General features: G+C 41.9%; 1 protein-coding gene across 5 annotated transcripts in view; it reads right to left on the reverse strand.

Annotated features, from left to right (window-relative positions):
* Window positions 1–11,761: 11,761 nt before the first annotated feature.
* The window catches only part of limk1a (LIM domain kinase 1a), a 64,432-nt gene continuing 61,260 nt past the window's right edge, over window positions 11,762–14,933 (reverse strand). For all 5 annotated transcript variants that reach the window (XM_059973109.1, XM_059973112.1, XM_059973110.1 and 2 more), the window contains one exon: window positions 11,762–11,923. In XM_059973109.1, the coding sequence (XP_059829092.1) occupies window positions 11,773–11,923 (151 nt within the window). In that variant the 3' untranslated portion in view covers window positions 11,762–11,772. The remainder of the gene's footprint in view (window positions 11,924–14,933) is intronic.

Raw genomic sequence — 14,933 nt, forward strand, 5'->3', positions numbered from 1 at the left:
AGGCACCTCAAAGCACTGGAGAGGCACCACAAATGCTATCACTGCAAATGCTCTAATTTTACTGGAAGGATAACCAAACACCAGTCTCTCGCATCAATGTCCCCAGTATTGAGAGCCTAATTACGTTTAGTCATCTCTTTCACATTCAGGATCCAGAATCAATAGCTTATTCCAAGCTCTCTTGTGATAAATGAGCAGAGCAAAAGATTCAAGGATGCTCTTAAGATCTCCATAGAAATGTACAATAAACCTGGAAATCCTCAAAGTGGACAAGGAGCAGTCTTGGTGGCACTGAGAACCCGATTCTGCTGTTTACAACGGACTTCCATTTGGAAGCACATAAAAGCCCCGTATTAACAACACAGAGGGCACTAAAGCCCTTATCATCTCACCAAGGACCTCCTTCAAACTGTGACAAAATTTACAGGAATTTACATTGACTTCACAGATCCCACGTCATCTTTGATCCCGAGGGACTCATTATGAAGGAATACCTGCAAGAGTTTAATGCTGCAGTTTCTGCTTGTGAAGCGGAGTCATTAGGTTTTATCAGGCAGCAGATACTCTAAATATAATTCTACATCTTGGTGATCAGCATTACAAGAGGTTTTGGATTTCCGGGAGAGCCAGCTACTTCAGGATAGGAAAGACGATTAATGAGTTAGATTATGCGAAGATTCTTTGGTGATGCATCTATTGAATTATAATTATGATTTTTCTTTATTATTCTTCTCTTCCACATAGGATCTATGGATAAATCAGACAGGACAGGTCTATTGGAGCAGCAAAATAAACTGGAGCATATTAAGTGGATCCTGAACATGTGAAAGTCTACAGATGCAGGAAATCCAAGACAACACACACAAAATGAAGAAGGAACTCAGCAGGTCAGGCACGTCTATGGAAATGAATAAACAGTCGATGTTTCGGGCTGAAACCATTCTTCGAGACTGTGAGTTCTAGACATTAAGTGGATGGCCAACATTTACTACAGGGAATTAAAGAATAGCTCACAGATCATACCTGACAATAATGACTAGCTGAAGTTGTATCATGGAGATGAAAGAAGCTTCTGACGCAGGCAGAAAACTGTTAAAACTGAACAAAGCATGGGCTTTATTGACTTCCAAGTTGAAGCAAGGGTCTGATTGCTTCTATTATATTGTAATTGGAGCTAATACAGACTGGTTTCAAACTGTAGTCTGGAATTAAAACCTAGGTTCTTCCTTATTATGTTGCATTTGCCAATTATATTCTTATTCATTTAGTGAAGTTAAAACAGAAAATACTGTGTATCCTCAACATCTCCAGAGAGTAAGGGATTTAATATTTCAGGTCAATAAGGTTTCATCAGAACTGGGAAAATCTATTAATATATAAACTTACAAAATGCAGAGAAAGGAATGGTAGAACATTCCAAAGCAGGTTATTTGGCTCCTTGTGCCTATTCCAGAACTTAGTAAAATTGTAGTTTATATTTTACCTCAGTATCACCAACTCCATATTAATTGATTCCATTAATACCCAAATCTACCAGCCTCAGTCTTGAATATATTCAGTGACTTATAATTCCAGAAATATTCTTCTCCTCTTAGTCCTGAATGACTGACTTCTCATTTTGAGACTGTGCCTTCAAGTCCCCCTGTCAGGGGAAACAACAACACCGCATTTTTCATGCAAATCCTCTTAAGAATTTTGTATCTCATTGAGATCTCTTCTCATTATTCTAGAGCTTGAGGAAATATCAGCCCAGCCTTTGATTGGAAGGATTGTAGAAGATACGAGACATTAAATGGACAAGTGATTGTTAAAAATACTCTTCAGTTAATAAATAAAGGGGACTTATTTTGCTGTAGAAATAATTCAAAAACAAGGCAAGGTGCACTGAAGGCAGAAGAGGCAATGATCAACCGAGCAGAAGTATCACCATCTAAAATTGTGAATCTGATTGCTGAGTCCAGGGTCTGTGATCGGACAAGGCAAAAGATGAGGTGTGATCCACAACTGATCTAAGGCTTCATTAAACATTGTAGGGGGCTGAGGAAGTAGGATTAGGAGAATTAGCTAGAGGCAACTAAAAGCTCGGTGACACAAATGCAGAATGTACAGAGTTGTTTCATGAAACAATCACTCAATTAATATTTATTCTCAGCAGTGAGATCACATCATGAACAATGATTATGGTGAAGTGTAAAAAATGCGGATAAAATCACTGTTTACTTAGAGCAGATGTTGCATCTTCTACAGCAGCACAGGAAGGTGCCAGAGGATGGAGAGGAGGCATTGGTGGAACGAAGAACCACAGTGGCCCAGATGAAATGTTCAGAATGTCGAAAGAATTGGTGTGGCATTGATATCAAGTAGATGTCACAAATGGCACAGGATAACATGGAGATTAATGGATGTTCAAAGCCAAGAGGAATGGTACTCTAGTTCTGGGAGAAAGGAGAAGGGCTGAGCACACAAATGGGGGAAATGGTACATTTGAGGGCTTTGCCAACAGTAGTGGAATGGAATCCTTCCCAGTTAAAAAGAGGTGTCTTACTGAGTCATTAAAAGAGCAGATGGGGTTGTACGAAGGATCTTGACAGGGATGATGGATCTGAGATGTTATTTGGAAACTGGGTACATTCATACCAATTGATTTTATCTTTAATTCTCATTAGTATTTTCTCATACATTTCACCCCATTTTTCCTTTATCCCTCCTCTTCCAGCCTACTTTCATTTTTTCATAGATTTATTCCCAACTTAGCCCCATCACATTGCCGTTCCCCCAGTCCGACATTCTTCCCGATGCCTTCTTTCCCAGCTACATGCTTCTAACACACATCAATGGCGGCACGGTAGTGCAGTGGTTAGCACGATGTTTTACAGCACTAGCGACCCAGGTTCAATTCCCGCTACTGCCTGTACGTTCTCCCCATGGCGACGTTGATTTCCTCTGGGTGCTCTGGTTTCCTCTTGCATACCTGCCAGCAGGTTAATTGGTCATTGTAAACTATCCTGTTGTAACGTTCTCCTTCGGGTGTACTAATAACGCCGAATTCAACGTCGAGATAAACCACAGTCAATGAAACCAGATCGCAGTAAGATTAACCATTTACTGTTCACTCTTCACATTAACATATGGTGAAAACTGTTGATAAAACAATACAAGATTGATACAGTATTTGTTCCTTTCTTAATATCACATTTCCATTGTAAATACTTGTAAAAGTGACTATAACTACATTACCTTAAGGTGCAGTATACAGGCAGAGTTTACCTACGCCATTGACTACTTTAAATACACTTCAATGCAAACTATCCGCAACTCTTTAACTAACGAAAACATAAACATTATCGACCGTCGTTACTTTTAACAGGATCGGCGTTAACATCTTAGTTCAATATATCGATTATCTATTAACTTACAGCGTTGCTCTCACTGTGATTTCTAATGCTTGCAAAACAACTTTTGCTCAGGTGTGCCTCGTGGTGAGCCCCCCACCCTCGCGTTAATCTCAAACTGGTATTTTCCCACAAGACGTGGCGAAACCGGATGTGACGTCATCGCATGCCGATATTTTTTACAGGCAATGAATATACTTTAAACACTTCTAATTCTAACTAGAAAATACTAACAAATGAATTACTAAGCGAAAATATTATAAACTAAATAACTGTCATAAAGACAACACACTCCCCGCCTGACCTTCGTAAGGTCACAATGAACAGGGTGCAAAACAGTCTCTTAATCAGTCATTAGGTAGAAGTAGAATAACTTCTGTAACTGGCCTTTGGTAAATTTTACTGCTTCCTGGACCCGTGAGGCTAGGGTCGTTTCGCTTCTTCGCCTCCCTGCACACAAACCTAGTGAGGAGCTCAAAGGGAGGAAATCGATCATCGTGCTCTTCCTTGTAATCTAAAGCAACGGACAGCCACCTGTCCTGCAGCCCAAAAGGAAGTTTGTCCACGACTTGTCTAATCCCGGATGGAGTATCTAGGTATACTAGACCAGCTGAGTAGCCATCTTCTTTGGCGCCTTGGATCTTCATGAGTAAATCTCCAAATTCTCTTAACTTAACGTGATCTTTGGCTGACACCTTAGGAAAGTTTTCCAGACGTCGATATAGCGCTGCTTCAATAATTTCGGGGGTCCCATAGCCCTCCCGAAGTCTCTCCCACGCTTTGCTTAAGGCTAGCTCGGGTTTGTTGATGTACACTGAACGTATGCGTCTCACCTGGTCGCGCGATTCTTTTCCCAGCCACTTCGCCATAAGGTCCAACTCTTGGGTTGCTCTGAGCTGGACTCCGTCGATAGCGTTGGTGAATGTGGAGTACCATGCACGGTAATTTTCAGGTTTATCGTCAAACTGGTACAGTCCCGAAGTGACGAGATCCCGTCGTGCTAAATACTGCATCATGGGATCAACTGTAAGCGGCATGCGGGCTGGAGAAATACGTTGGCGCCTATATGACTGAGGGCGTACATTTCTTATGGAATTTGCCGTCCTGGATTCGACCTCTGCATCTCTTCGCACCAAATCTTGTAAGTTTGGTGTCGAGAAGTATTGGTTGTCAGCTCTTTCATTCTTGACTTCATCACGGAGTCGCGAGGGTAAGTTGTCTTCCTCATATGGATGTGATGCAATCGAGCCTCTCTGAGGTTCCTCGTAGCTTGGGAAGTTAACGAATACGTATGGAGAGGAAGGACGAGCCTGCCTGTCTATTTGAGATCGGACATAGTCGCTTGTGCGTTCCAATCTGGCCCATTCTGAAGTAGATCTTACTTCGGTCAGATCATGCGTCCCTTCAGCTTCTTCTATGTACTCTGCTTCCGCCTTGGCAGCTTCTTCTTCTCTTTCTAGCTGCAGCACTTGCAACTTTGTCGATATCTTTGCCAATTCCAACTGGATTTCGGCTTCTCTGGCGGCCGCTTCCATTTCTCTGGCAGCCTTTTCCTTTTCTCTGGCAGCCCTTTCCTTCTGGATTTCGGCTTCTCTGGTGGCCTGTTCCACTTTCAAATCTGCTTCTTGTCTGGCGTAACGCAGTCGCACCCTGGCGGCTTCTGCCTTGGCTCTTGCCTGGGTGGACTTACTTGACGTCGCTCTACTGCCCTTGTCGCTGAGCAGCATCGACTTGATGCTGGATCGAGATGACATTGCAGCACTTGAAACACCTGATAATGCCGCTTTTTCACTGTAACGTTCTCCTTCGGGTGTACTAATAACGCCGAATTCAACATCGAGATAAACCACAGTCAATGAAACCAGATCGCAGTAAGATTAACCATTTACTGTTCACTCTTCACATTAACATATGGTGAAAACTGTTGATAAAACAATACAAGATTGATACAGTATTTGTTCCTTTCTTAATATCACATTTCCATTGTAAATACTTGTAAAAGTGACTATAACTACATTAAGGTGCAGTATACAGGCAGAGTTTACCTACGCCATTGACTACTTTAAATACACTTCAATGCAAACTATCCGCAACTCTTTAACAAAAACATAAACATTATCGACCGTCGTTACTTTTAACAGGATCGGCGTTAACATCTTAGTTCAATATATCGATTATCTATTAACTTACAGCGTTGCTCTCACTGTGATTTCTCATGCCTGCAAAACAACTTCTGCTCAGGTGTGCCTCGTGGTGAGCCCCCACCCTCGTGTTGATCTCAAACTGTACTTTCCCACAAGACGCGGCGAAACCGGATGTGACGTCATCACATGCCGATATTTTTTACAGGCAATGAATATACTTTAAACACTTCTAATTCTAACTAGAAAATACTAACAAATGAATTACTAAGCGAAAATATTATAAACTAAATAACTGTCATAAAGACAACACACCTGTGTTTAGGCTAAGGTTAAATCAGGGCATCACTGGGTGGTGCAGCTCCAAGGCTATATCTCCATAAGTAAATATAAAACTTTTAATGTCATCATCATTATTAACTACCCTCTACTATTTAAAGGCTCTTCTGCCAGTTTTATCACTCCACATCATCCTTAAACAATGATTAATTCCTTGTTGGATATTGGGTTAGACTGGTTTTGACCCTGTCCACAATGAAGCTGGCGTCCCGTGTTAATCCAATGCTGTACTAACCTGGTGTCTATGTGGCTCCATGTAGCTGGCGCATCAGAACTATGACCATCCCACAAAGTGGGGGTTTGTGCTCCAGCAGCAAATACAGAGTTTCCATTGCTAGAGTGTACTGCCGGGCTTTTGGCAGCTGACGTTGTTCAGCTTGGCAACTCCAACCAAATGGCCTGGCCTCCACAACATCTGCCAGCCCATTCCACCAGACAGGAAGCACCCCAGACTCCGGTGATAAGGTCAATTGCAAAGGCATCTGCTGTCCGAACAGCTTTGTCCTGTGATGAAATATCCTATGCATTGCCTGCAAGGAGGGACCACACATGCTCAGTCCTCCTGCATTCCACCAGCAAAAGTCATGACTTAACATAAATAATTAAGTGTCTTACAGGCATCAATGTCTTTGTTCCCCCCAGCAAGAAAGCCATTTGCAGCATTTGAATTTAACAGACACTTTGCAGCTCTCAGGTGTCTGCACCTTAGGTCTTTTTGTCTGGACGTTTCCAGTTTTCTGGATAAATTTTGGGTGAGCTGGAAAGCTTCTGGTAAGATGGTGGCACACTCAAACACAGCAACTTCTAAGGCACCAACTAAAGGTGCTTATAGTCTTTTTTTCTAAAAAAAACAATCACAAGACCCTGCTGGACATTATGAACTTAAAGTACTGCCCATCAGTGAGTTGTTCATTGGCAGAGAAACTGTTGGTTCTGTGTTTTGCACTTCATCCTAAAGAGACGCTGTTTCATTTGGTTGTATTCATGTGTAACTGAGTGATAATGAAACTTGAACTCAAAATGGAATATTCTGTTGTATTGATCTCCATGTCAACCTCCCAACTCAGATCCAATTAAATAGAACATGGTTTACTCTACTCTGTTCTGCCCAAAACACTTGAATACCCAATACTGTGGCGTTCCCACACACAAGGTTGCTATTCACACTAGTCTATTACCTGGTAGCATGCTTGTTGAATTCTTCAACTTTTGGTAAGCTGCTTCCTGGTCGTTCTCTCTCTCCTCCTGCTCTCATCACTGTCTTCTCTCGCCTCTCCAAGTGCCCATTACCTACACTTAATCCATTATCCCATCTGTCTCCCTCGATTCCATTCCATGCTCCACCTTTCTTTCCTATCAGATTCTGACTACAGCCATTTGTCACTTCTACCAACTACCTCCCAAATTCCACACTATTCCCACTCGCCCCTCTCCCATCTGCCTATTGCCCCCTCCTCACCTGGACCCACCCTCTGCCTTTGACCACCTTATTTTGACTGTCTCTCCTATCTTTCAGTCCAGATGAAGGGCCTCGGCTCAAAGTGTCGACTGTCCAACACACAAATCTCTCCAGCACTTTGTGTGTTAATATATGTGGTTTTAGGCAGAGGCCAAAGTTGACTCAGCACTGATCCAAGATAGCATCTCATTTGATGTCACTTGACCCTTCATTCATTCATTCAGAAAGTCAAGAGTGGCCTACTTCCCATTAGTCTTAGTTCAATGTTAACCTGTCATAGACATGCGACAATGATTTCCATCTTCTTTCTCAGACAACCTCCAAGAGGACAACATTGTGTAGGGTTTGAAGGCTTGCATGCCTCAGTTTCCTGGAGAGCTATGTTGGCTGGAGTCAGGACCTTGTGTTTTGACTCTTGGTAAGGTCACTCATGCCAAACAGGTCAGACCAAGAGTGATCCACCAGTGCTCCAGGTTCAGGGGTTCAATTCAAGGCCAACAACCCTGACTGGTCAACTTAGCAATGAAGAATCCTTCTGTATCTGTGTGCAATGGTTCAGAGATGGAGGGCCTTCATTGTTGCCCTAAATGCCAGCAGCATAGTGGGCAGTAAGTTTCTCAGACAATGCAGGCTGTTGTGCTCCCCTCATGGGCCACTGCTCTGCGTTATCCACAAATCAGTTAGGTATTGTTTTTACTTCCAATTTTTTAGCAGGAGTCACAGCACAGTGCAGGGATGGTGGCTATTAAAAGCCCTATTGCAGATACGCCATTTAAGCTATATAACAAAAACAAAAGCAGAAATTTTGGGTTGAGATGAAGCTGGTTTTATTCCATTTTCCCCCAGTATAATACTTTACAGACTTGCTGTCATCGTCAGCCTCCTGTGTTTAAAGTGCACCATGTTCACAGCTTGAGTTTTCACAACATAAACATGAGAATTAAATGAACAATAACTGAATTCACAGAAATAATAAATTAAGACATTTTAAGGAAATGCGGGTTTTGAGTTCATGAACAAGAAGCCAATCACTGGTCTGACTAAACAAGGCACAGAACAATTCTGTGTAATGAGACTTACAGCGTTTTCATTGCAGGGTTTACAGTCGTGTTCACCTGGTCTCAAACATTCTGATGGCAAGGATTAAAGATTTCATTTAGTTAAGACTGACACACTTAAAATGAATATCATTTATTCTCTTTTACTCTATAAATAGCATATTCTTCTTGTCTGGGCATGGCCCTCTACAATAGTGTGAAGTTTCAGTACAAAATTGACAGCAACATATGGCAAATAACATTGTTCCATTTTCAAAGGGGTTTCTCCCTTGACCACTGAAGGCACCAAAATGCTGGGGGTGGATCTACAACAGCCCAAGCTGCCATCGTTCATGGAGGGATTGAGACAATGCACGTAGGGGAACTAACTAACTCATGGATGGCAATGAACCAAGAATTTTAATCTGATTCCAACCAACCAGAATCCACACAAAGCAGTTTGAAGCATGGGCTGCCAGATAGACATCAGGAACACACAAGATGAATCAAGTTGCTTACCATTCCTAAAGGACGACCACAGAAGCCAACTGTAATGCCCTAGGCTGGCTCAGAACAAGACCAGTGTCAAATCTTAGCTCTGTACCATACAGTACCAGATAATCTACCGTACCATATGTAACATTCTGTAAGACAGAGCTGCCCCATAATCGGCACAGTTTTTGGATAATTTGTAAGTGGAATATTTAATTAGCTTGGAACAGTGAAAAGCAGTCAAATGCAAAAATCCTTAATGTATACGATGAAGCTCCTCTAGGATTAACATTAAAAATCCTTGGTAACTTTGAAAGAATTGTTTGAACAGAACAATTCCTTGGAATTCCCAACTCTAATTTTCAAATTCTTCTCTGACATACTGGTCTATTAGCAAAGAAATGATTGGCAGAGATTTATACCTTCTCCCACTGAAATGGAGACCATCTCACCAGTAATGCTATGTAGATGTCAAGCCCACAATCTTCTCTCATTAACTAATACAAATTTTGCACCTGTCAATAGGTTCGTGCTAAGCCCCTAGTTGTCTCTTAATTGCCTTGTTTATAAAACATCCCTACATGCAGATTTTATTGGAATTAAAAAAAAATGCCCATTGCTGTTTGGTTGTGAAGACAGAACGTGAAGATTTTATATTGAATATTCTCACAAGCGAATATTTAAGGGTTATACAAGATTTTTTTTTTCTTTTCCTCAATGGTCTGAGTAGAAGAGTCTTCTGATATTAGTAATTGGTAAGCAACATTTCAATGATTTGTTCCTGTTAACTATTTCATTACCTGAACAATCAAAGCCAAAGCTTCACTGGATTCTATCTCAGCCAAGTGAGAATACACAGTCATCATAAGTTTATGTCTGGAAAATAACTAGGTGTTAGCTATCAGGTCAAACAGAACACAGGTTACGTAAAGCTCCTCAAATAGTTTTCCATTTGGTGAGTTGGCCCAGTTTCAAGAGAATTCCCACTCTAGCCACTGAGAGTGTTTTTTTAAAAAATTTCAACAGTTGTGCACCACAGGATTATACTGGTAAACATATACCTGGTCAGAGAGGTTTGACTCATCCCAGGGTGGGTTAAAGCCAAGGTCCAAGAGGTGAGAGATGTAACAACCAGTTCTTAAAATGCAGCTTAATGTCCATGACAAGTGTACGTGCCTGATCAGAATTTGGCTTTGTCCATCAGTGTGAAACAAGTGTTGTGATATGAAAGTAAATGGTATGAATGTGGGTGGGGTGGGGGAAAGGTAAGTGGGTAGAAAACTTGCAAATCAGGCCAAGCGTAATGTAGATATTAATCTAAGGTGGAGAAGGACAATGAATACAATCCTGAATAGAAGCTAAAAAGCAACAACTATGCAAATTACAGGGCAAGAACCATCATGGCTGAAGAACAGAAAACAAAATTTATAGCTTTTGGGAAGTTGATCAAAACACACTCATGCAAGGATGAAAAATAATCATTGATGGCCACCATTTCTGGAATCAGGAGCATTACCAACAGAAGATATTTGAGGACTTGTATTGCTCTGCCAGAGGCTCTAAGCTAGAACTCAGGTCGACTTAATTTTCCCCCAGAAACTTCTGACATCTTGCAATCGATAGTTGATTAATGACAATGGCTGTGTTGCTAAGCACAGAGGGCCAAAACAGACCCTTGAAGCGGAAAGTAAGATTAATAGTACTAATAAAATGGCCAAATATGCAAACAAAATCAATAAGGGACCACAAGGATCCAAAACCAAAAATGTAAAAAAGAAAGCAAATTAAATCCAGTTTTCAATTGGAATATTTAAAGTGGATTGACAAATAATAAGGTGCTCTGGACTTTAAGACAGTGGTTATGTCAATGAGATCAGGAGATCAAAGACAGATTGTCCAGTCTATGTAGAAACAGGGGAAGTGAAGGAGGTTGAAACTAAATGGGTTATTTCCAGAGGGGCTCAATCTTCATCAAGAGTGTAGGCACAATGCAAGCAACTCACTGAGAAAATAACCAAATCTTGGGAGTGCCCAAATTTGTAGTGGTTATTGTTTTGGAACTTGCATTCAGATGACTCCTTTCCGCAAGTTACTGACCACTTGACTCATTAAAGACCCTGAATCTTAAGTAGTAGGGCGTCACATGGCAAATTACAATATTTCACTATAATCTTCAAACCATTCATTAAATGAGTTTCCTAAATTATAATAGTAATTGCCGAAGCTTCCCTTAACTGCTTCCAAATTGTCACTCTATGGGAGGCTTCGTGCTGGTTTCTAAGTTTGTCCTCATCAGGATGAGTGGTGGTAGTGCTTGGAATGGAATGCTTTCGCTCAAGATAACGCGCTATGGTCCCAGCTCGGGCACAGAATGCATGCCAAGAGCAGGTTAACGTCTTACTCTGCTCGGTCCAAACAGCATACATCATGACAACCTGACTGTTCTTACGCCAACCACCCCGTGGCCCCTCTTGCCAAACTTGGGGCATTTCTCTACTGCAAACCCGTGCTTGCTGGGAGTGAGTACCGGTGCCAAAAGACCTTTTACTCATTACTCCAGAGCAAATCTTTCTATAATCAGCATTTGAACAGGAACTCTGTACCAACACTAACTGCAGAATGCCTGAGGAGTCAAATATCTGGCTTGGACACCAAAGCTCCAGGAAATCCCCCGTGGAAACAGCTGATTTCCTGATTTACTGTACACGTTCTATGTCCAGCTGAATGTGGATGGCTGAGTTTTGCTGTCCCGTGAAATGTTAAAAGCTGAAGCATCACCCGGCAGGATTGTAAACAGCAGCTGTGCACCCTGCATGCAGGTGAGATGTGTGCCTAAGTGAAGTTGGTCAGCTGACCATCAGCATGCTGGTGATTAACACTGATGATGCAGCCTCCTGCTCGGTGCGGCCCCCTCACATGGGCTGCAGAAGGTTCTCCTTGCTCCTCGAGTGATTCTGGAAGAAGGACTGATCGATCTGTTCCAGGTCAGAGGTGAGTGGGAGGTGCATCTCCACATGCAGCTTCAGGGCCAAAAGCCACTGCCCCAACTTTGTGAAGGATGGCCTGTGAAAGACAAACAGGTTTCAGAACCAATGAGGACGGGCTTAAGAAAATACAGTTCCAATGCAACATTTAATATTAATCAACCACCCTCAGATCTTCCTTCTCACTGAACTCAGCTCTTATTTGAGTAACTGCAAAACCATCTCTTAGTTATATTTATCAGCTACTTGTTGATGCACGTCTGGGAGCTGGAGACTTGCTCACAGCACATGAAAGTGATCAGATGAAACACTGATAAGAGTCAATCCGTTGTCCACCAGGTTAAGGAAAAACCCTTATCAGTGGGAAGGGGAATTTAGTCACATTATCCCCTCAGTTCACCAGATTTCAAAGTTTGTAGTAAATTTATTACTTAAGACCATACACATCAGCACATTCTACCTTGAGATTCATTTTCCTGCAGGCGTTCATAGAACAGTTGATGACAATAGATTAGATAACAAGAGAGTCAAGACAAGGTGACAAGGTTGAGTACTCTGAGCTATCATATGTACAACTATACACGTCAGCTATTCAAGTACTTGACTTCTGGCATTGTTGGTCCATGCTGCGTATGATTAAACTACAGGAAATTCAGTTAGAAACTTCCCCTGTTAACACGCAAAGCTGAGTGTACAGAATTATCGAGTTAAATTCAAAACCTGCCGGACTTCCTATAATATTGTACCATTCTACAGCACCTCAAACTGTTTACATAATGCCTTCTAACCCCATCTTCAGGCATGGGACAAGTGTTATAGCTGGCTGCTATCATTATTATCATACCAACAATTAGCAGGAATGGTCTGTGGCAGGGGTGGCAAATGTTTTTGAGAATGTGTGCCCAAACTACCTACTCTTATAATTCAACTTGACCAAGTTCATCATTGAAAATAATGCCTCACTAACATGTGCTAAACTACATACAGTATATACTATCACTGAATATCAAGAATTCACTTACAAATGACAGAGAAAAAACATAAGCAGAACGACTCCAATGTTAACCAGCCCAACCATTTACTATCTAAATATTACTACAAACACCAGGATTTCAAAATGCACCACTGAATGTCCCGTCTTCTTATACCAGTCTAGCTGGTACCAAGCTGGCATGAGACATCTCCTGTGAAAACATCTCACTGCCCTTGGGCAGTAAAACAAAATCATTCATCGGTAGTAAAGATCATCATAATGGATCTTTTTATTATGGGTGGATTTAAAGAATCGAGAGGTGGCACCGCACAGCGTGCACGAACACAACTTTTCTGCACGTGCCAAGTTGGGCACATGTGCCTCAGTTTTGTCAGCCCACTCTGTGGTCTAGTTAGCAAATACCACATCCTCAACTAAAGCACGTCTGAGGGGTGGAGGAGATTATGAAATCTTGACAGCCGAGAGAAGGTGGATGGTCAGTCTTTCTCCCCCTCAGGATAGGGTGATTTCAGACTCACCACTACCCTGGGCATTTAAGATGAGAAGGGAAAGATTTAAAATGGGGACCCAAGGTACACATTTTCCAACTAAAGGTGGTAGGTGTATGGAACAAAAGGGCAAAGGAGGTGGTAAAGGATGGTACAATTGCAATGTTTAAAAGAAAGTTGAATAAGATCGTGGAAGTCATTTGAAGAGGGATAAGGGCCAAGTACAGGTCAACTGGACTAGCTCAGGATGGCATCTCTGTTGGTATGGATAAGTAGGGCTGAAGTGGCTATTAGTGCGCTGTGTAACACCATGGTAATGTCTTTTGTCTGTGAAACCATAGACAATACATTTAGAAAGGTCACTCAGAATGTAGACCCAGGGGGAAATGGGTGACTGCCAGCAGATTAGGAGGCAAGGAGTTCCTGTCTACCTTCCTCAGATTCTCAGTTGTGAGCCATGAGTGGCTCAGGTCCAAAGGAGACAGAGGTTAATCGTTACGGAGACAGTTTCTGTGGACATACGATGCGACTCCACACTGACATGCCACCATACAGCTCAAGAGCCTCCCAAAGAAAGTGGTTACACAGCCAGAAACCTGGTCCAGTTCAGTACCAATGACACAGTTAAAGCAGCAAATGGGGACAAATGATGGGTCTTGGCCCAAAACATCGACTGTTCATTTCTCTTCATTGATGCTACCTGACCTGCTGAGTTACTCCACCATTTTGAGTGTTACTAGACACCTTAAATAGCATGGATGAGTTGGGATGAAGGGACTGTTTTGAGGCTGTTTTATTCTACGACTGAAAAGGGTTTTTTTTCCTTTAAAAAAAAAAGGCAGTAATCCCTGGATTTCCTGCCATATGCTAGAAGAGGTTAGAGCTAATGAATTTGTAGCTGGAGGGATGGTGCAGGAAGAAGGCCTTCACATTCTTGAGGAACTAGTACCATTTCTGGGTGAGATATCAACAAGCCAGATGTATTGAACCTCAACCGGAACGGGGAGAACATGGTCAGGTGAGTGTTCTTGGGGATGATTTAAACTTGAGGGGAGTGGGGAGTCTTTGGATAGGATGAGAGAGAAAAGCTAAGCTGGAGATGGAAGTTGGCAAAGAGACAGGAAGAGACAACAGTGCAGAACAATGGAAAGGATAAGGATAAATCAGAGCTTCAGGAAGGGGCAGGATGTACCAAAGTCAAAGTAAAAGAAAATAAGTTAAAATTAAAGGCTCCTTATGCAGATACACACAACATTCATAAAGTAAGCAAGCCGATGGCACTAGTACAGAAACTTTGTTATGTCTCACTGCTTTTACAAAGATTCAGTTCCTGGTCTGGTTACCAGGCAATTGCATGTTCAGGGGGTATTTGGCTTTTCAGGAAGACAAGCAGAAAGGAAAATAAGTGGGCTGGAGCTGTTATCCAAGGACAAGATCACTGCAGTGGTGAGAAATGATACTGGCTGAGAAACTCAATTCTGATGAGTGGAATTTGATGGTAAGAAACCAGTGTGTTGAAGTGACAAAGGCAATTACAATGTTAAGACAACAGAGATGGCATAAGTGGATTGTAGGGTGAACAGTACAGCAGGGGCAGTCATTAAAGG

This window comes from Hypanus sabinus, chromosome 6 (assembly GCF_030144855.1).
Source record: "Hypanus sabinus isolate sHypSab1 chromosome 6, sHypSab1.hap1, whole genome shotgun sequence".
NCBI classification, from domain to species: Eukaryota; Metazoa; Chordata; class Chondrichthyes; order Myliobatiformes; family Dasyatidae; genus Hypanus; species Hypanus sabinus.